Source organism: Microtus oregoni, unplaced genomic scaffold (genome assembly GCF_018167655.1).
Source record: "Microtus oregoni isolate MIOR12 unplaced genomic scaffold, Mior012 000012F_ref0000307, whole genome shotgun sequence".
Taxonomy (NCBI): Eukaryota; Metazoa; Chordata; class Mammalia; order Rodentia; family Cricetidae; genus Microtus; species Microtus oregoni.
In genome coordinates this window covers 37827198-37849861 of record NW_024543071.1, presented here as the reverse complement: position 1 = coordinate 37849861, position 22664 = coordinate 37827198, and the positions used below count along the sequence as shown (strand labels likewise).

At 43.9% G+C, this 22664-nt stretch overlaps 1 protein-coding gene across 2 annotated transcripts in view; it reads left to right on the top strand.

Moving 5' to 3' along the window:
* Cemip2 (cell migration inducing hyaluronidase 2) overlaps positions 1–22664 on the top strand; it is an 81903-nt gene that overhangs the window by 5714 nt on the left and 53525 nt on the right. For both annotated transcript variants that reach the window (XM_041661384.1, XM_041661383.1), the window contains exons 2-5: positions 8135–8477; positions 12476–12616; positions 13183–13744; positions 19632–19801. In XM_041661384.1, the coding sequence (XP_041517318.1) occupies positions 8147–8477; positions 12476–12616; positions 13183–13744; positions 19632–19801 (1204 nt within the window). In that variant the 5' untranslated portion in view covers positions 8135–8146. The remainder of the gene's footprint in view (positions 1–8134; positions 8478–12475; positions 12617–13182; positions 13745–19631; positions 19802–22664) is intronic.

Sequence of the window (22664 nt, the reverse complement as noted above, 5' to 3'; positions counted from 1 at the left end):
TGCAGGTGATGTCATGCCTTCAGGATCCAAAGACTTCAAGAGACTTCCAGGACAGCCAACCTACGTAGAGAATCCCTGTCTCGAAAACCAAACACAAACAAATTAGAATTTGTTCTTGTGTTCTCTGATTAGAAAGCTTTTTGGGGCGAAAGACGGTAATCTACTTGGGTTATATTCCCATGATTGAGTAGCCTGGGTATTTTCAGTTTGGGCATCTTTGATAATCGTCCTTGGTTTGCAAAACAGGCCAGAACATAGTCTTTATTCTGTGAGTCCTAACATTTCAGTATTAGTGTGTCACTAGATGATGGCCTTTAGATTCGTCTGCGCATTCATCTGCATGGATTAGTCAAGCACACCTCTTCTTTTGGCCTTTCCCCTACCTTTCAGCTCTACTGACACAACTTTCTGCTGGCGCTTTCTTATTGGGCAGCATTTTAAAGGGTTGTCCCTAGCAGTCTGCAGAGAATGCAGCCAGCCAATGCAGGCCACTGGCAGCCCTGCCCTTTGCTGTATTAATTAAATCGGCCTCCTTCAGGTCAGACCCCAGCTTTGGGTTTTTCCTTGGAAGGTCAGCTGCAAGGAGATGACGCGTGGGAGCCTCCATTGTGGGCCTCTGCACAGCCATCTGTCACTGTCAGCAGGTTGGAAGCCTCTCTGTGTCTTTCTAGCCAATGGGGAACAAGGGTGAAGGGGGAGACTGATCTAAGGAGCCTTGGAACTGGGTGGAAGGGGCTTTTTAAGAGGATGAATGGGGGAGAGGGAGGGAATCTGAAGAAGAGTAATGGGATAAACAGAAACAGCAAAGGGCCGAGATGCAAATGACTTCCCCTTTGTCTGATTCTTCAGATTGGGAACCTTTGAGATCTGTCAGAAGTAGGAACCACACAATAACAGTAGTGGATCTGCTTGGCTTTTATTTGGGGTTTGTGAATGGGGACAGCTCTCACTCTGTAGAAAGGCTGGCAGACAGAGGGCTTTGTAAGGTAGGAAGAATGAAACAGAAGGGTCAGTAAAAGCTGACTGGCTAGCATCTGCCTAAGGCAGGTTCCTATTGTCTGTGCCTCACAGCGGGAGGGTCCGCTCCTTCTTACTGTAAGGTCCTCAATTTCAGGGGAAATTTTTGTTTTGAGATCTTCTTTCCTTCTTTGAATTACAGTTCGGTTACAGGGCTTTGAGCATGAGTGGCTGAATCCAGTTTGCTTTGGTCTGGTCTCTTTGTTTGATTGCAGGAGCTTATTCTAGAAGGAGGCCATTCATGATTGACAGCTCCACAGTCCCACCCAGAGGCTTGTGTTCTCTGCCCCCTTTTGCTTTTCTTTCTGCTTGGAGAAGTGGTATTGGCTATATTCTTTGCTGCCTCAACCCCGCCCCCCCCCCCCCCCCAGATATCCAGTATTTTTCCTAACACTGGGGCGATGGTGTACCTCCCCCCCCCCACCATTGTCAGATGTATTCTTCATAGAATGTGAATGACAGGGGCATAAGAATTAATGAAAATGCTTAAAGGTCACTTTTACAGTTAGAAAGTATTACTTAGCTGCTTTTTGGTCTTAGACATTTGTAAATATTTTTAAAAAATTTAAAGATGTACTTCTTTTGTGTTATTGAATGTTTTGCTCACATGTGTTATCTGTGCCCCGCATGCATACCTGGTGCCCAGGGAAGTCAGAAGAAGGCATCCTATTCCTGGAACTGGGGTTATAATCGATGGTTGGGAGCCATCATATGGATGCTGAGAATTGAACTCCGGGTCCTCTGCAAGAACAACCTATTTTCTTAACCTCTTGGCTACCTCTCTGGCCCCTAAATATCCTTTCCATGAGGGGTCTGTATCTGCCCAGACGATTACAGTGTAACTTGCTAAGGACATACTCTCAGCGAAACTGTACCTAAGTTGCTATTTCACGAGGCACACTTACTATTTTAAATGTAAGTACGTAGTTGTTTGCTTATTTTTAGGGAAGCCTCTCATTATTTCTAATTTTTGTTTTTCAGGTGTTTACTATACCCTGACTGAAGCTTTCTAGGACAGTATAACTTAATTGAAAAGTGAATTTTGGAGCAGGAAAAGTAATGTTAAGTAAAGATACTTATCCCAATGTAAATGATTAGTGGCACTGATGTTTCTTTTCTTTCTTATAGCATGGTTAGTCTTTTTAGGATTGTATGTTTGAAAGATTCCTTATACTTTCCCTGTGCTGTATCTTAATAGACTTCATATATTTTAGAGGCGTTTTTGTTGGTGAGGAAGAGGATGTGGATACTGCTGAGTAGTTACTTTTGGTGATGCTCATCCTGCGTGTCTACATTGACCAAGTGGAGAAAGCTGATAGGGGAATATACAGTAATTAGCTTCTGAATCCCTTATCCTTCCAGTTCATGGGGAGATTTGTAATCAGGGCACAGCTGTTCCTCGTGTACCTGGGAACCTTGACTGGGACACAGAGCTCCATGACAGTGAAAGAGGATTGCTCTAAGATCAGTTGCAATAGAAGTCAGCGAAGATTTCAAAGCCAGACAGTTGCAGGGACTGTGACATACTTTGGGGTTGAGACGGGCTGGAAATGGCAGGGGCTAAGGGCCAGTGTCCTGGCGGAGTGTGTGTCCTGTCGTAGCAGTGCGTATGGGCCGGGGGGCCTGCAGTTCTCTGGGGGTGCGCTCATTTAAAGCTAAGATCTCGGAGGAAAGAGCACATAGCTTTTTCAACCTGCTGTTTTCTTCCAAGTAGCCATTATATGTGTAGACGTAGGATCCTTGCTGAATTCCTCACAGTGGTTATTTTAGAAATACATATTTTATATTATATACTTTAGGAATACAATGTATAATGTATATTTTTCTAAACTTCACACACACACAAACTCACCCCTTTCCAGCTTCTCTTTGTTCCATAGAAATCTATATGTGTTTAAATACACAATTTTTATGACTTTGATGACATTTAAGTATGCACTTTGAAAGTTGAAAAATTAAAGCTTCTAAAAAGTTTTTGGATGCTCTTTATTTCTTCTCTCTGTCTCTGTCTCTGTCTCTCTCTCTCTCTCTCTCTGTGTGTGTGTGTGTGTGTGTGTGTGTGTGTGTGTGTGTGTGTATGTAGCCCTGGCTGTCCTGGAACTCACTTTGGAGACCAGGCTGACCTTGAACTCACAGAGGTCCACCCGTCTCTGCCTACTGAATGCTGGGATTAAAGGCGTGCGTCCTCACTGGCTCTAAGTTTATTTCCTTTTTCTCTACTTTCTTTCTTTCTTTTTTTTTTTTTAAAGATTTACTTATTTATTTATTTATTTTGTGTAGAGCATTCTGTGTGCATGGTGGCCTGTAGACTAAAAGAGGGCACCACGTCTCATTACAGATGGTTGTGAGCCACCATGTGGTTGCTGGGAATTGAACTCAGGACCTCTGGAAGAACAGTCAGTACTCTTAACCTCTGAGCCATCTCTCCATTCCCTGAGTTTATTTCTTATTGAGCCGTTTTGTGTGTGCAAGCCTGAACTCATTGTTTAGCAGCAGGGACAATCTCTATGTAAAGAAAAATTAAATGAGACCCCATAACATTATCCCTTTAAACTAAACCACATACAAATCTGAATGTCACTTTGATGTTCTCTTTGTCATGCCTCTTTCTAAGACAGGAAGTTGGGAATATAGAATCTTAATTGAAAATTCAAAGCAGCTGGGAGCCAACAGCTTGACTGGGTCAGAAGTTCAGATGACTATAGTAAAATGTATTATTTGCTTTTAAAATTTATGTATACCTCTTTTCTGAAATATTTTACTTTTCGTTGTTTGCTTTTACTTCTTTTTAGACACAGCAGTGATTACATTGTAGAGATTTTCTAAGATCTTAATAGAAGAGAAAGATTGCCTAGCCAAATTTTAAGAGCTGTGCAGACAGTCTCAGAAACAAAGATTGTTGACCACTCAGTTGACTGTTGTTGCTCAGGAAATCTTTGATTGGATTATGCTGATATCGTGGTTGTTTCCACAAGCCTAAAGTTTCCGTTTAAAAATATATTTTCTTGGGACTGGAGAGATGGCCCAGTGGTTAAGAGCATTGGCTACCATTCAATTCCTGAGTTCAATTCCTAGCACCCACATGGCAGCTCACAACCATCTATAATGGGAGCTGATGCCCTCTCATGGCATGCAGACATACACACAGAGCACTCATACCAAAATCAAAACCAAAAGGAAAAAAATATGTTCTCTTTAAAATTATAGTGGGAGCTGGGCAGTGGTGACACATGTCCTTAATCCCAGCACGCACACACACACACACACATACACACACACACACACATACACACACACACACACAAAAATTAAAGGAGGAACTTGAAAGAGTATAAACAAGGCAAAAGGATTGCATTCTTTTTTTTTTTTTTTTTTCCTTGAGAGAGTGTTTCTCTCTGTAGCCTTTGTTGTCCTTAATCTCACGCTGTAGACCAGGCTGGCTTTGGACTCACACAGATCCACCTGCCTCTGCCTCTTGAGTGCTGGGATTAAAGGTGTGTACCATATGCCTGCCATTTGGATTCTTACTGAGTTCTGTATGGCTGGGTGTGTGCATGTCTGATGAAGGACAGCGGGAGCCTCTGCAGTGGGTAGGAAGGTGTTTTAGGAGACCGATACAGACTGGGAGCAAGTGTCCTCCATCACCCTGTAATAAGCACTTGAGTGTGCGCCTGCTGACTCCGTTTACAGAGGACTTTCCCTCTGATCCGGCTCATCATTTCTTCCTGTCAGCAAGAAGTGGAAGGGAAGTTTTCCCATTTGTTTTCCCTCGTGTCTCCTGCATTTCATACTCTGTGATTGAACCTATTATAGCTAGTTTGTAGAATTCCTGCTTGCAGATGTGACTCAACCCACCAGTCAGCAGACTGTGGCTTAGAGCTGTATTTTGGAAAAATTAAACAAGAATTGATTTTATTTTCTCTTGAAATAATGTTCTTAGTTTCTTCCAGCTGCAATCAGTGAAACAGATTAGTTAAGTTTCTTAATGACCTGTGGATATTGAAAGGTTAAATGGGAAATTCCTGTGGAGGGGGTGGGCGGGGAGAAAAAGTGGAGTGAGGAGATATGGGAAGAGAAAAAAATAGAGAAATCTGTAGTTAAACAGATTTTCTGGGCTCTAACTTCACACCAAATCAGACAGTTTTTACACATCTCCAAGACAGTGCAGCCTTTGTTTACCTCCCCCAACAGCGCTCTCAAAGCCACACCCCTTTTTATAGGTTAAAACCCATGGTGCCCTTAACATTGTGATAATTAAAAATAATTGCTTTTTGTGATAACTGACTGTACTTATAACACATAAATTAATTTATACCTCCTTATCAACTGTATTTGTTCCTCCAGCCTTACTATTATTTGAGGCACATGTCTGTATCTCAAGAAAAATATTTTAATTAAAATAACAGGGAGGATTTAGGGTTATTGGGGTAAGTGAGGAGAGTTATTAGTGTAAAAATGTAATTATTTACTTGTTTATTATCAAGTCTTTTGAACTAATATTTTTAAGGTACCGGGTAAGTAAATACTCATAAGATAATTATTTCAAGGTCTTTTGAAATATCATCAAACCCCAAAAATTATGTCTTAAAAACTGTGGAATGTTTTTCTGATATCTACGTGAAAGATTTGGGTATTCCCATTGTAGATGGCTTGTTTATTTTAGGAGCTGTGCCATGCCATAGTAGCCTTTAAACTGTATAGTAAGGCTGGGCTGTGGTGTAATCCCAGCACTCAGGAGGCAGAGGCAGGTGGATCTCTGTGAGTTCAAGGCCAGCTAGGTCTACAAAGCTAGTTCCAGGACATCAGGACTGCACAGAGAAACCCTGTCTTGAAAAACCAACCAAATAAGCAACTAACCAGCCAAACCAAACCAAACAAACAAAACAAAGTATAATAAAACATGGATGAGCCCCTTCTGTATAATCTATACTATAAGAGCGACCTTTAAAAAGTGACTGACGGGGCTGGAGAGATGGCTCAGTGCTTAAGATCACTAAATGCTCTTCCAGAGGTCCTGGGCCTAACAACTGTCTGTAACTCCAGGATCTGACACCCTCACAGATATACGTACAGGCAAAGAACAAAACGGAACAAAAGATAAGAATAATGCCCATAAAATAAAAATAAATAGAAAGAAGTGACGGGTGATGCCAGTACACACCGTTACTGTGAAGCATGGCGGCCCCAGTAAAACCCAGACTGGGCTTGATCTCGCACAGAAGCTGGAGCGGCAGAGGAAACTTCAGTGCCCTTCGCTACAGGATTTTCAGAATTAAGTAGCTATTCTTGAGAGTTTGGGAGGCTGAACCCAATTTGGCAATTTACTGGGAGAATTATACCTTAATCTTCCAAACAAGTGATTTAAAACTGAGTTGGGAGATGGGTGTCTTGGGCTGCAATGCTTTTGTCTGACCCCCATAATTTCCGTCATGACAGTCTCAGCACCGTTGCTTCCTGAGTTAGTGAGACGTCGTTTTTCATGAATAATTTACATCCCTAAGTGGCAATTGATGTGTTTTAAAGTACTATACTCATAGTACCATGTCTAGAGTAAATCCATCAATGTGGAATGAAACCTGAAGGCAACATGTTTCTGTTTTATAATTTTAATTATTTTTATGAATTGGAAATAGGATTTTTGTTTTTGCACTTTTTATTCTAAAATATCATGGAAGTACTAGCTTACTTTTGAGGACAAGAATGGTGGCTCATTTTTCGTTTTCAGCCAGTGGGCTAATGGATTCTGAAGGATTCATTTATGGTGGTTGCCTTCTGAGTTTTCATATTAAGTTGGCGTTTTGTGACATTGATGGCTTGTTATTCTGGTATTTCCAGAGGACTGGTGATCTCCTGAGCCCCTCACTGCTTTTTGTATTTTTGTGGCTACATCTGGTGTCGCACATTATCTCCCGAAAGAGCTCTTCAGCTTGATAAATAGCATCGGCCCTTCTCACCCTGAGACAATGAGGCAGAAAGACTGAGGCTCAAGGGACATCGATCCCACCCCTTTCACAGCAGATCATGACAGTTGCGTCCCCTCCAGTGAACCTGGCACTCAGGAACATCCTCTCTGTCCCTTTCTTTGTTAATGCAGGAGGTCACACTCTGCTTGGCTGCGTTCATTGTTTGAGTCTGCTGCTTGGTACATACAGCAGTTTCCTCAATAGCACTTTGGATGCCAGTGTGTTTTCTTTGTCTGAAGTGTAAGCTTCTTCTAAATAGTGGCTTTAAGCTTCATCTAAACAATGATTTTTATTCACACATCGAGCCCCATAGACCTCATCATTTTGCCAGAAACACCGACTTGGAGAATGATCTTTGCCTCATGTAAACTCATGATCAATTCCTGATGAGACTTTCTTTGTGTTCCCCATTAATTTCCATGTCATTTGGGTCCTGGAAACCCTTCTAAGTGGGCCATTTTATGTTTAATGGGTTTGTTGATGGTTTAGAGCAATCTGGAGGTCCCTGTACAACTAAATTCTTGTCCTTTATTTTGTAGTAGACATGGGGAATTTGTTGTGAGGACATTGGATGAAGTCAGGTGACTCGGGATGCTCCGGAAAGAATGTAATGGAGGAGTTTGGGTGTCATATTTCTGAAGCTGTTGAGCACATCAGAGTTATCAACAGTTACTGTAGCAAGACATTGTATGGTGGAGCTAGCTGGCTCTTCCCTCCCTTCTCCCTATGAAATTAACAGTTTCAGTTACAATTTGTTCTTAGTGCTAACAGTAATGAACACGAAGAGGAGGGCCTTGTGTGTGTGTGTGTCAGTTTTTCCCACCTAAAAAAATCATCCTGTATCATTAGCCGAGTGAATTTATTCATGGAAGATTCCAGAGATTAACATGTTGTTGAGGTTCTGATTATGCCATCATAAATTGTGAAGAGCCTGATCTTTAGAGTCAGGGCCTGGGCTGGTGTGAATCTCTTTGTCGGGCTCAGCTTTTTCATGAACAAAATGGGAATAAGGTTGCCTACTTGTAGATTTGTTTGAGGCTAGCCTGGTTAACATACTAAGTTCTAGCCCACCCGGGTCTACAGAACCCTGCCTCAAAACCAAGTTTTAAAGCCCTTACAGGGTACGCTTTTAAACCTTCTTTTCCTTTTCACAGTGACAAGGTATCATGTATGCCGCTGGCTCCAGGGGACACTCCCCTGCTTTCCTGCAACCTCAGAACGGAAACGGCCATCGCTCACCTGGTTACGTTCCTGGGAAGGTGGTTCCCTTACGGCCTCCTCCTCCTCCAAAGAACCACGCTTCAGCCAAATTGACCTCCACCAGCCAAGAAGCCCCAACAACTTTTGCTTTCTCCCCGGAGGAGCAGCAGACGCCGAGGGAGGACCGAAAGCAGCAGAGACACAAGAACACCTTCATCTGCTTCGCTATAACCAGCTTTTCGTTTTTTGTGGCGCTTGCAGTCATTTTGGGAATATCCTCAAAATATGCTCCAGATGGTATGTACTGCGTGCCCGTGGGCATTGTACGAGCGTGCACATAGTGCATGGTCCAAAAGAAGAGCTAAGGAGCGGAGGTAGAATACTTTAAAACAAAAAGAAACCTCTTGTTGCTTAGGCTGGCTCTAACACCCTGATGCACGGGTAGGGTGGGGTGTGACATCTTATGAATGGGAGCAGTTGTTCGACGAATCTGTGGGAAATTGTAAATGGGAGGGCTTGGCTTTCTCAGCATTTTTGGCCCCACACTGTGTCTCAGGGCTCAAGTTGTTCTTGGAGCATCTCTTAAAATGCTTTTTAGAGTCTTTGCTAATTCCCGTGGGAGTGCAGGACTGTACTTTGTGGGAGCTTAAAGTTCTGGATTGCAGTGAGTTTATTTGGTCAAACATGTAGTGATAAAGTGGACTTCATTTAAAAAACAAACAAGTAACTAAAAAAGAAATTGTTTTGTGCTTTGAAACAGACTTGGTAAACAGTGCAAAAAAAGCTTTAAATGCTCTTTTATAAAGTATATCCTTAAAAGAAACATATTTATATATGTAAGTTGATGTATTTGTCCAGCCCTACCCAATCAGTTCTTAGCTGAATATCATGTAGGAAGCTTTAGTTTCTTAAATGATATTTGCTCCTCAAGAAGCCAGGTCAGAAATGTAATGATCAGTGCTGAGGAGATAATTTAGTTGGTGAGAATCTGAGTTTAGTTCCCAGAACCTATGAGCGGTGGGACAAGCGGGTCACAAGCACGTTGAGCTCTAGGGTCTCCAACAGGGTTCTTCTGGTTTCTTTGTATACTTGCATGCACATGACATCCATTCACAAACACACACACACACATAAATAATAATAAAAAATCTTAAAACTAGATCTGGTCGCATGTGTTTATAATTCCAGCGCTGGGATGATGGAATCAGGGGGATTACTGAGATTGAATGGAGCCAGCCTAGCCTGACTGAGGAGTAACTCTGTGGGCTCCTTCCTCTCTTGCCTCCACATGCGTGTGTTACCCACTCCCCACTCCTCAGACACACATGCACACACATTCCATACACAAACACACAGAGGGAGAGAGAGAGAAAGAATATTTAATGGTAATGAATTTATTTTGATTGGTTTTGGAGAAACTTGTTGCCCATCAACTTCAGTATGTTTTCAACAAACAGAAGCTTCATTGAAGTGTGACATAGAGGGCTAGGCCATTACAACCTGAGTTAAGTATCCCATTTTTTTTTGTTTTGTTTTTGTTTTTTTGGACAAAATCTACTACAGATTTTTGTCTGAGTAGAAACCTCCTTAACTGGATATAATAGTGTAACAGTTGAGGCCCCCTTTGCCCTTTGTAAAACTTACAAATATTATTTTATTTTGGTTTTCGAGGTACTTTAGGGATTTTGCCAATTTTAGGGTCCTGGAGGGGAAGTAAGTTACCAGCAATTCTAAAAGAATAAACAGGGAGTGAGAGAGATGACCAAGCCAGTTGGCTACACTGTGAATTTATAACATTGATTTCCCTTGCATGTAGTATTGGCTTTCTATTCCCGGTTCCAAACACAATAACCACGTTCTGATTCACATTTTCCAAATAATCATCAGGAGCGGGAAGCCAGACTAGTGGGAAATCAGAGCTGCAATCTGTGGCTTTCCTTGGTATTCTCTTAGCCTATCTAGAAAACACTGGGCTCCAGGTGTGGCTCCGAGTCAGTGTTCTTGAGCTCCCCATGCTGGCGAGACCTCGGGTGCTGAGGTGTTTTATGGCCAGCCCCACTGTGGCTTTTGCTGTTACAAATGTGCTTACTCCACAAGTGGGCCAGCCTAGGAGTGGGGGCTGGCAGAGTTGCTTTTTAATGATTTCATACATTTTCTTATTTAAGTATATGTTACCGGAAGGAACAACTCGGGAATTTTTTTGGGGTGGTAGTTTTGATGGAGTGTGCTGTCTAGGAATTGATGGCAAGCGGTTCTGAAGAATTGCGTAACTCTTACAGTGGGCTTCAGGTCTCCACAGATGGAATTCCTTCGCAGTAGCTTGTAACATGTGACCTTTGCTTCTTATCTTACACTCTGGAGAATTCCAGCTCTAGGATTTATGAGGAAAATAGGGAGGCTGAAGAAAAGTCATTTTATTTTCTGTAGGGCTGGGGACTGAACTCCAGGCTTTGTGCTAAACAAGCGTTTCTACCACCGAGCAACACTGCCAGCTCCAAGGGTTGCCTTTGGTTTAATGGTTTAATGAACTATGTGAAGAGTTATATCTGGTATGAGAAAAATAATCCCACCGAATACTTGCCAAGGCCTTAGTTAGTGAGACTAATTTAATTCTACTTGGTCTTACTCCAGAGCAATGGCGTATGAAGATTACAACATGGGATGCTTGGGTTCAAAAGGCAAATTTAGAATGCTCTCTTCCTTACCAGTGGTCTCTGCTTTCACACAGGGCCTTCAGCCTCGGCACAGTGTTTCTTGTTGTCCTCAAGCGCATGTCACTCATTCCTGACTCTGCTTAGTTTAAACACAGGTGACCTGAGTAACCAATGGACTAGGTTGGTGGGATGTATATACATAGATACGCATATTTTTAAAATAGGTTCATTTTTATTGTTTTTAATGAAGCTTTGTATATATATCTGTGTGAGTGATTGCCACATATGAGGGTTGATCACAGAGGTCAGAAGGGGGCACTGGATCCCTTGAAAGTTACAGGCCTTGTAGTTGCAGGCCATTGTGACCAGATGTGGGTGCTGGGACCCAAACTCTGAGAGCGGTCCATGCTCTTAAGCCTTGTTCATTGTTCTATTCCCCAGTCCCAACATTTCTTGTATCCTTGTCTCTTCATGCTCTTCTTATTTAAGTACTAAGTTCCACCCCTTGGGGTCTGAATCTTCAGAGCTGCCTTAGTACCTCCAGCTTTTTCTTCCTTTGCCTGAGGACACTTGCACCTAAATTAAGGACCACATTATTTATCATTTATTTATTTCACACATGCTGGCTTTTCTCCCAGGCTGGTTTATAGACGTGTAGAAATATGCTCATCCCCATCTATACTTTACAAGATTTATAATTTCTGCTACAGAGTGGACAAAATGATCTCCAGCAAATCACGAGTTGTTAGCTGATGAAAAGTGAAGCTATGATTTTTCTTTCCCCTAGAAATATCTCATACACAAATAGCCGTCATTTTATTATCTACTATTCAAGAGGCAAGTTACAATTCTGGTAACAGAAGCTTACAAGCACGGGAACCTCGTTTCTTCAGGAGGAACTTCCACATCACTCAACTTGCTAACTAATCTTTGTGTTGGCTTCTCTACTCTGCAATTTCCTCATCTCTGAAAATGAGAAGTTATGGTTTTGGCCGCTTGCCTTCTGTCGTTCCGTTGGGCAAGTGTACACTTGGGGAAAGAGGTGCTGTTACTGCCGACTCTCTGGATCTCTGTGTTTAGGAAGGAACTTTTGGATATCTAACACACTTGTTGGAAATTTCTGCAATTTCTCTTTCCATTAGTCAAGGTATTTTGAGAGAGAGAGAGAGAGAGAGAGAGAGAGAGAGAGACTGTCTGTCTGTCTGTCTGTGAGATTATGGGAATCAAATCCAGGACCTCAGCCATGATAAGCTAGCACTGTGCTAGTGAGCTCCATTGCCAGCCTATGATTTTCTTCTCTAAAGCATCATTACAGTGTGGGTTCAAGAGAAATTACTGTTGTTTCCAAAGTAGGTAGTTAGGGGAACTTCATTTGTATCTTGTGAAGTCTGGTCTGAACCAGGTGATGACTTAATTTTGTGCTAACATCTTTTTTTAATATATTGGAGAAAAGAACTCATACCTCTTGTGTTTGGGAAGGGGTGGGATTTCCATTCCAGGGGCAGGAGATCAGTGTCTCTGCATTTTCCATGCAAATCTGTGTTCAATGACAGTAATTCTTGGGCTTGGCTGGTCACGTGGTTTCCTTGTACTTGGTTGGACTGGGTTCTGTATCAGGGGTGTGTTGTTTTTGTTTCATAGAGAATTGTCCAGATCAAAACCCTCGTCTCAGGAACTGGGATCCAGGACAAGATTCTGCAAAACATGTTGTTATCAAGGAGGGAGATATGTTCCGCCTGACCTCAGATGCTACAGTGGATTCTATAGTCATTCAGGATGGAGGTAGGTAACAGTCCCTGTCTGTGGGGGCTCATGGGTGCTCTGTGATCCTCATATAGAATATCCGTAGTGGATTTTATCCAAAAAAAGAAAGATAAAAGACAAAAGGATAGCCGGGCGGTGGTGGCGCACGCCTTTAATCCCAGCACTCGGGAGGCAGAGGCAGGCGGATCTCTGTGAGTTCGAGACCAGCCTGGTCTACAGAGCTAGTTCCAGGACAGGCTCCAAAGCCACAGAGAAACCCTGTCTCGAAAAACCAAAAAAAAAAAAAAAAAAAGACAAAAGGATACCCAGTTTTTCTCATTGCTGGCATTAAGCGCTTACAGGAGTGTCTTAAGAGGGTTTATTTTGACTCAGAGCTCCAAAGGGTGCCGTTCACAATGGCAGGAAAGACATGGACCGGTGCCTCTTCCTCTAAGGAGCTTGCAGCTGGTCACATCGTGGTGGCAGCCAGGAAACAACTGGGATTGGAACCAGAGGGCCAGTCACCCTCCTGGACCACCCCCAGTGACCCCCGTCTGCTAACTAGAACACAGTTGCAAAGGTTCAAGTAGTGTTGCTCCTTACAGGACTGCTTGTGTTTGGGGATGCTGAAGACGGATCCAGAAACGTTACCTTGAGGACTCGTTACATCCTGATCCAGGATGGTGGGGCGCTTCATATTGGAGCAGAAAAATGCCGCTATAGATCCAAAGCGACAATTACCTTGTATGGCAAATCAGATGAAGGTGAAAGTATGCCAACATTTGGCAAAAAGTTTATTGGCGTGGAGGCTGGCGGGACACTGGAGTTGCATGGGGCACGGAGGACATCATGGACGATGTTGGCAAGGACTCTGCATTCCTCGGGCTTGCCCTTTGGCTCCTATACCTTTGAAAAGGACTTTTCCCGGGGCCTTAATGTGAGGGTCATTGACCAAGACACAGCCAGAGTTTTGGAAAATGAGAAGTTTGATACCCACGAGTACCACAATGAGAGCAGGCGACTTCAGGAATTTTTGAGAGCTCAGGATCCCGGTCGGATTATAGCTATTGCTGTTGGAGATTCAGCAGTCAAGAGCCTGTTACAGGGAACAATCCAGATGATCCAGGACCGGTTGGGGAGTAAGCTGATCCAAGGGCTGGGCTACAGGTAGGTAGACCTTGTTCCTCTCTTCCCAGCCCTGCGGTAGAGTCTGCATCCTGTGAAAGCAGAGAAGGTGGGCAGAAAACCACGGACAGCTGCTGCTGATTTAGCTGGCTGCACGGCCACTCCCAAGGGCCTTTCCTATTGGTGCATCAGGTTGCCTCTCGTTTGAACCACGGATTTAACTGTTAGATGTGGTACACAGAACATTCTTGGCTTCGGTTTACGACGTCCTCCATGAATTGTCTCTAGGGCCAGTGGAAAGCACAGGGATGTGGGTCTGAAAATCCCTGGGCAGAGTGAAGATAATTTGCCTCTGAACAGACTTCCTCTTCCCATTACCTTCTGAGCATAATGGAGCTGAAGCTGCTGGAGCCTAGGCTAATTGAGACCCCTGAGCAGCTGAGAGCTTAGGGCACCGGTCCACAGAAAGCCTGTCATCAAAGCCCTGAGGGGTAGCAGGCATGCTTAGGTTTCTGTTTCTTTCTCTTTTGGAATCTTTTGCGTGCTAATTTGATTGGAATCCTTTACTGCTATTTTGATTCCACTTGCTTCATTCCGGCACAGGAGAGGCAGCCAAAAGCTGGAGAGCTAAGCTAATTATTTATATAGAAGTTATCTCTACTAATTCTCTAGAAGAGTCTCTACTCATCACCCTGGAATTTCTAATGCTGTCTGGAGGCTGAGGGATGTAACCGGGTCACCATTTAATTGAAGGAAGGAAGGAAAGAAGGAAGGAAGGAAGGAAGGAGAGAGAGGGAAGGAAGGAAGGAAGGAAGGAAGGAAGGGAGGGAGATAACAAAAAAACAACCCATAGGTAATTCTACTGAATGTTCTTAGGCACACTGGGAAATGTCAGAAGTGAGAGGGCCTCAAAACTGCATGTGGAAACTTCCTTTGGGCACAGTGTTATCTACAGAAAGCCTCGGAGATAATGTTAGTGAAGGGAAGAGGTCTTTTACCATCTTGAATTGCTTCTTTTTCACTTGTTCTTATGTGATGTCAAAACACAAGACAGAAAACCAACAGCCAAAAGCTAGCATGGGCCATAGGCATGCTCCAGAGGCAGGGGCAGGAATTTGAGCAGTGTGCTGCATAGGCAGCCAAGAACGGAGGTCTAGACACAGGAGAGCGTGAGCAAAGCCTCCGAGGGTTTCCTCCAAGAACACGAATGGAGAAGTGCTGTAATAGGGATGGGAGGCCTAGTGGTGGATCACAAGGCGGTCCTTATGTAGTCGCCATCCAGGCCAAGAAACAAAACATCAGCAGCAGCTCATAGCCCTCCTGCCCCCTCTGCTGTGCACCCATCATTCCTTCCTTTCCGAAGACGGTGTTCTCCTGAACTAGGGAGCATGCCAGGGTTTAGGTTAGTCCTCTTTCGAGCTTCATAGAAATGGTAGCAGACCAAATAGTTTGTGTCTGGCTATTTTTGCTCACCTCATGAGCGCTGTTCAGATTTCAACACATAGGGCGAGCTTTTTTTCACCATTGTTGGTTTATTTTCTTGAGACAGGGTCTCATTGTGTAGCTCTGGCTGTCCTGGAACTCACTATGTAGACCAGGCTGGTCTCTAACTCACAGCGATTCACCTGCCTCTGCCTCCCAAGTGCTGGGGTTAAAGGCATGTGCCACTATGCCCAGCTTCCACCATTGTTTATTTTCTATTGAATGAATATATTGCAGTTTATTGTGGATATCAGAATGCCTTTCCAGCTCGGACCTGTTATAAGATGTGTTTCTGTAACGGTTCCTTTACCCATCTACATGTGCGCATGCACCCATTCCTATAATGATAGACCAGGAGGAGAAACCTACTCTTGATAAATAAAGGTACATACATGTCTGTTGTGTTAGTCAGCTTTCAGTAACCATGACAAAATAAGTATTCAAGACCATTAACTTAGGAGGAGAGATTACTCACAATTTGAGAGAGTTCAGTCCATGGTTACTTGGCGCTGTGGCTTTAGGTCTGTGGCAAGGCAGAGAACATCACAGTAAGGGTAAAACTGCTTACCCCATGGTGCCCAGGATAGAAAGTGAGAAGAGGGACCTGGGTTGCCAGAAACCCTGCTGGGCCATGCCCCAGTGATATGTGTGTGTGTGTAGTGTGTAGTGTGTGTGGGTATGTGTGTATATATGTGTAGTGTCAGAAGCCCTGCTGGGGCATGCCCCTAGTGATCCATGTGTGAGTGTGTGTTGTGTGTGTTTGCAGTGTGTGTGAGTGTGTATGTGTTTGTAGTGTGTGTGTGTGTGTGTGTGTGTAGTGCCATAAGCCCTGCTGGGGCATGCCTCCAGTGATCCATGTGTGAGTGTGTGTTGTGTGTGTTTGCAGTGTGTGTGAGTGTGTATGTGTTTGTAGTGTGTGTGTGTGTAGTGCCATAAGCCCTGCTGGTGCATGCCTCCAGTGATCCATGTGTAAATGTGTGTGTATGTGTGTGAGTATGTGTATGTGTGTGTCCACACAGGCATGAAGAAGGTGTCAGATCCCATGGAGCTAGATTGTAAGCTGCTTCCTGTAGTGCAGGTCACTTAGGATTTGTCTTCCAGAAGAACAGCCAGTACTCTTAACTCCTCTATAGCCCTTAGCTGGCCACCCTAAGGCCTCTCTCCCTCTCCCCACCACCTTCTAAAGGTCCAGCTACTCTTTAATAGCTCCACAGGCTGGAAAACAAGCCTTCAACACGTGGGCCTTTTGGGGGACCTTGAAGCTCCAAATCAGAGTTGCAGTTGCTTTGTTTTTTACTCTCTTTTCTTTTGCTCTTTGGGGGGGGGGGTGACCACTCAGCTCCCAAATAAGTCACAGACAGAGGCTTACTCTTACTTCTATTTATTTATTTATTTGGGTTTTTGAGACGGGTTTTCTAGCTTTGGAGCCTGTCCTGGAACTCGCTCTGTAGCTCAGAGTGGTTTCAAATTCACAGAGATCTGCCTGTCTCTGTCTCCCAAGTGCTGCAATTGAAGGCCACCACTGCCCGGCTTATTCTTACTTTTAAATGCCCAGCCTTAGCTTGGCTTTTCTCTTGCCTGCTTTTCTTAAATTATCCCATCTACCTTTTACCTCTGAGCTTTTAGGTTTATCATATATACCTTTCTTTGTTGAGGGAGCTGCGGGCCTGCTTTTCATCCCGCCCTGCTCCCGCATGGCTAGCTTTACACCAGAAATAACAACACACAAACTGTATTCTTTTAAACACTGCCTGGCCCATTAGTTTCAGCCTCTTAACCCATTTCTAATAATCTATGTAGCACCACGAGGTGCACATACCAGGAAAGATTCAGCATGTCTGACCTGGTGGCTGGCTGCATTGCCGTCTGACTCAGAGAGCAGAGCTATCGCGTCTGCCCGGGAGAGGGGAGCATGGTGTCTCTGAGCTCACTTCCTCTTCCTCCCAGCATTCTGTTCTGTTTACTCCACCCACCTATGTTCTAAACAATAAAATGGACCAAGGCAGTTTCTTTATTTTTTAACCAATGACCTTCCTCCATCATTTCTTTACTTCTTGCTCCGTGGCTTGCTGTGTAGCTTGGTGGTTAGCTTCTGATGTCCTCCTCCATTTCTTTCCCCTTGATCTCTTCTTCCCAGATTTCCCCTTCTATTTATTCTCTTTGCCTGTCAGCCCCGCCTAGTCTCTCTCCTGCCTCACTATTGGCCGGTCACCTCTTTATTAGACCAGTCAGGTGTTTTAGACAGGCAGAGAAACACAGCTTCACAAAATTAAACAAATGTAACATAAAAGAATGCAACGCATCTTTGCATCATTAAACAAATGTTCCACAGCATTTAGAGGTCACTAATATTACACACCACAGAGTACCTGCTATGCTTCCTGGTGTAGCTGTGACAACAGTGGCAGCTTCTGTTCCCCCAGGTCCTCAGTGCTTCTGATCTTGTGTCACCAGTGGTAACTGTCTTGACTTTGCTTTTTCCCTCTACTGATCTGCCTTATAAATGCCCTTTAACACATCACCACTCAACTAATGGAGAAGTTAGAACGGTGTTGTACACCAGCTTCCCTTGTATTGACATTACCTCCAGTGTACAGAAGCAGGCACCTCTCGAAGACTGGGTGCTACTGCATTGAAATTTCCCACAAGTGGAGGAGGAAGTGGGAGTGCTCTTGAGATAATGTTAGTAGAACAGAACATTGTTTGGTAGTTGCTGAGGCCGTTCTGGGCAGGAAAGGGAGCCTCTGACATTCTTCCTCTCCTCTCTACTGGGAGATAATAGTTGAGACACTCTTTGTTTGATCCTTTCTGCTGTATCAAGGAATAGAAACAGCTCTGACTGGTTCTCAGCCCCTAATCCTTAGGGGCAGCTGTGGGACGTGGAAGGCTGGAGGCTTGCTTTAGTGAACTTTTTCTCTGAGCGTCTAGCCATCTGTCTGGCATAGATTACATTTAGTATTTTTCTTCTCAAAGTATGAAGTTCACATTTTTCTTTGTTTTGAAACAAGAGGCTTAAAAAGAGTTTCCTGGCTTTTGTGGCTATATATTTTTTTTTCTTTGACAAACTTTGGACACAAGCTGGGACGAGTCCATTTTGACATTTTAAAAACACTTTGTTTTCTACAGGTAATTGTTTTTTTTTTTTTAATTGAAATTTGTTGGCTAGCAATTCTGTGGCTTTAAGGATGTTTGGAAACTTCGTACTTAGTGATTCTCAACTGTTTCTAAATGCACAGACATTAAAAAACTGGTAATGCCTGGGTTGTCTTAGAGCCTGTTTTCAAAGAGTAGTACCCAAGACAAAAGAGTGATAATTACTGCTGTAAACTGTGACCTCTAAATTAGGGGTGGGTGTGGGTGTGTGATTAGGCCTTTGGACAACCTTTAGTGTCTCCCTCAATTGCTTTCCATTTCATATTTTAAGATAAGACCTTCCTTCCACTGAACCTGAAGTCCATAGATTTGTCTAGGGTAACTTGTCAGGAAGCTATAGTGATCTACCTGTGTCTGCCTTTGTAATAGTAGGCTCACCCATGTGTGCCACTGGACCCTGCCTTTTAGAAGGTGCTGGGAATCTGAACTTAGGTTTTTCTGCTTTTCCAGCAGCTTCTCTACTGACCGAGCCTACTCCCTAGATCCTAAGGGTTCTCAGACTACGGTTAGGAGCATCATTCTGCATCACTGGGATATTTGCTAGACATGCAGATTCTCTGACCCTCTGACTGTCAGGCTGTGGTGGCTGCAGAGTGGGGGCAGCTATCTGATTCAGCGATTCCTCCCTCAGGTTGTTCTGCTGCTGAGGCTCGAGAGCCACGGTTCACCTCAGTGTTGAGTTAGTCTACCTGAACATTCAGGTACCCAGACCCCCAGCATTAACTTTTAAAGCTTTTAGGTCATGAGCTCTATCTCTAGTGATACCATGTAATCAACCAAACAAAAACAAAACAAATTGAGAAGCCAGGTGTGATGGCAGCCCCAGCACTTTGGTTGTGAAGGCAAGAGGGGACTGGGATTTAAGATCATTCTCTCAGTGACATAATTCAGTGCTAGCCTGGGTTACCCAAGACCCTATCTCAACAAAAACAACCACCAAACACTGCAGGAGAGCAGGTGGCAGTCTTTTTTTAGGAGACAGCAAGAGATCATGTCTAGAATGACATATGCTCACGTGTGGGTGTCCAGGAAGGAAGTCCGTGATTAACCGATGCCGTAGTCATCACTGCTTCACCTGTGACAAAGCTGGAAAAACAAGTTTGTGAAAATCAGGTGAATTTGCCTCTGTGACGTCGGCGGCTTCAGCCAAAGCCTGGAAACGGCAGTCTCCTGGGAAGAGTGGGAAATGAAGTGCAGATGTTGAAAAGCAGCCTCCCTCACTATTCATGTCCGCTCCGGGGCTCGGGGTGTTACTCTAACAGATAACCAGATGTGCTTGCTGTCTTCCTTCTAGGCAAGCTTGGGCTTTAGTTGGTGTCATCGATGGTGGAAGCTCTTCCTGCAACGAATCTGTGAGGAACTATGAAAACCACAGCACTGGCGGGAAGGCTCTGGCTCAAGGAGAATTTTACACCTTGGAGGGCCAGAAGTTCTCCGTGACAGCCTATAGTGAATGGATTGAAGGTAGGCAGAGGGGGTTTGAACCCTGGGAGACATGGGTAAGCACCGAGACAGATAGCGGTAAGGCTTTACTGTGTTCAGACATCTGTCTGTCTTGGCAGATTTTCCTACTAAACTTAGATCTTGTAGACTCAGGAAGTCTGGACTAGCTACTGATCTATTTTAGGTTAGGCAGCCCTCTTTGGACTGTGTTTTGGATCTTGAGTCATAGTGTCTAATTAAGTCATGTGGTGGTTGATCTTGGTTGTCAGCTTGATGAGTTCTACAGACCCCTGTCCTCTGGGCATGCAGGTGGTTGAGGAAGTATCTTGCAAGGTTTATGGAAACAGAAAGACTGACCACTGTGAGCGGCACTATTCCCTGCCCAGGGTTCGTCCCTCTCTGCTCTCTGTGGGTAGACACAGTGTGATCCGCTGCTTCAAGCTCCTGCTACCTGGAGTTCCCCACCGTGATGGAGTATCCCCTCCAACTGTGAGGGAAAAACAATCCTTCTTTACATTGCTGTTGTCAGGGTCTTTTATTACAGCCACACAAGTAATAGAAGTAGCTTCGTTTCTTGGCTTTGACCAACGGAGCCAATCTGGTTGGTGTACACCGTGATTGGACGTGATGATATGCTTAGACTCTTTATGTAGAAGAGCTAGTACATGCCACCTTTGGCCACCTGCAGAGGGAAAGTCCCCACCCTGTTACTTAGTGCCCCACCTCTTGATAATCTTATCTAAATATTTATCTTATGGGCAAATGGAAAATAAAGGAGCAATGCAGTATCAAAATTATTTTAACCATATTGTTTAGAATGTTTTTTTCCAGCTCACAATATTCTAGGATTTTCAATTTTATTTTTATTTATTTATTTATTTATTTATTTTTTAAATATTTATTTATTATGTACACAGTGTTCAGCCTCCATGTATGCCTGCAGGCCAGAAGAGGGCGCCAGATCTCATTACAGATGGTTGTGAGCCACCATGTGGGTTGCTGGGAATTGAACTCAGGACCTCTGGAAGAGCAGTCAGTGCTCTTAACCTCTGAGCCATCTCTCCAGCCCCTTTTATTTATTTTTTAACAGACGTAATTCACGTAACTTTTCTTGTATAAAAACCCTTATGTGGTAGCCACAGCTGGAACCTAGGTCCTCTGAACAGAGACCCTGGTGCGGGTTTTCATAAGATGCTCCTGATAAGGAGACCTAGTGAACACAGTCTCTTTCCAGAGGTCAGGGGTCAGGTAGCTGTAGGTTTTAGAGATTGCATCAAAGGTGGCCTTGGCAAAGTTGCCCAGGTAAAGCGCAGCCCTTGGCTGATGTGTAGCAGTCATCAATACTGGCCATCATCAGTAGCTTCTTGGGCACTGGAGCAGAGACAATGCTGGTGCCTCTGGGGGGCAGGCATGAGTTGTACCAACACAGAGCCACAGCGGCCTGCCACTTTGCATGAAAATGTGGGACTTGCCAGTCTTGTTGCCCAGTAGCCTCTCTGCACAGGGACCATAGAAAACTTGGTCAATATGATGGCTCCTCGGATGGCAGTGGCTACCACCTTGTAGTACTAAATAATACTAAGACCAACATGATGACCATTGTAGCCCCCAATAGTGACAAAAGCCTTGAACCTGATCCTCTGGCCAGCCTGAGTCTGCTTCTGCACTGCCATCGTCTTTAGAACCTCATGCTTTAGGAATGCACCAGGAAAAAGTCAGTAATCTCAGATAAACATTTTATTGTAATCCTTAAAACTTGGTTTTTCTTTAAACAGACTCTCCCTCCATGGCCCATTGTTTGCCACTCATTGTGTGGCCCAGGCTGCTGTGATTTGTTCAACTAAAGCTTAGTTAGCACTGGGGATTTAGGGGCTGTCTGATTTTTGAGATTTCTTTAATTTACCCATTTGCTTCAGGTTTTTTTTTTTTTTTCCACATTAGTTGTGGATTGGCTCCTGCCTGTCTCTCTTTTTTAATAATCCCTGCCTTTTTCAAGCAAGTGTGATATGAAATGAATGTGAGCTGAGCAAAATTAAGAGATGCTTATTGTATCTGCAGTTACCCAGGTTTGCTCATCAGTGAACCAAACCAATCTTTCATTAATTTGGAGAGTTGTTGATAGAATGTCCGGGATCCCATCCTGGTTCTCTTGCTTCCTTTTGATCATTGACATGGGATTCACTTCCTAAACCTCAGTCTTCTCATTTGAAGAATAATGAGGATGAGAAGAGAAACACAGGATAAGGATGCCGTATGTATCACACATGAAGTTTTAACATAGTACATGTAGGCACTGAATACATGCTGACGCTGCCACAGATATGACTTGGGTCATAATAAAATCCTTTGTATGATTGTCATTAAACACACTGTTCTGCTTTAAAGCAAATAAATCGGGGGGGGGGGGGAGCGGCTAGAGAGATGGCTCAGTGGTTAAAAGAACCGTGCTCTTCCAGAAGACCTGTGCTCAGTTCCTGGCTCCCACATGGCAATTTACAACTGTCTGTAAAGCCAGTTCCAGAGAATCTGACATGCTCTCTTCTGGCGCGTGTAGACATGGCATGCATGTGGTACACAGACATACATGTGGTCAAAATATCCATACACATAAAATAAAAATACATATAAATAAAATGTTTAAAAAAATTAAATAATTGGAATCTCTGACGTGTGACAAGAACTCTTTACATACTGCTTCTGAGCCACGTGGGTTTAAGAGCAGAAGTGGTACCTACGCTGGGTGGAGAAGCTGGACCCAGCCCTGCTCCCGGCCTCCAGAGTGCCTCAGGCCTAGGTGTTAAACACCAGCCCTAGCTGGAGTTTGGTCCTGTGTGTGTGCAATAGCCCAGTCTATAGGAAAGTTCCAGGCTGGAGATGACTACAG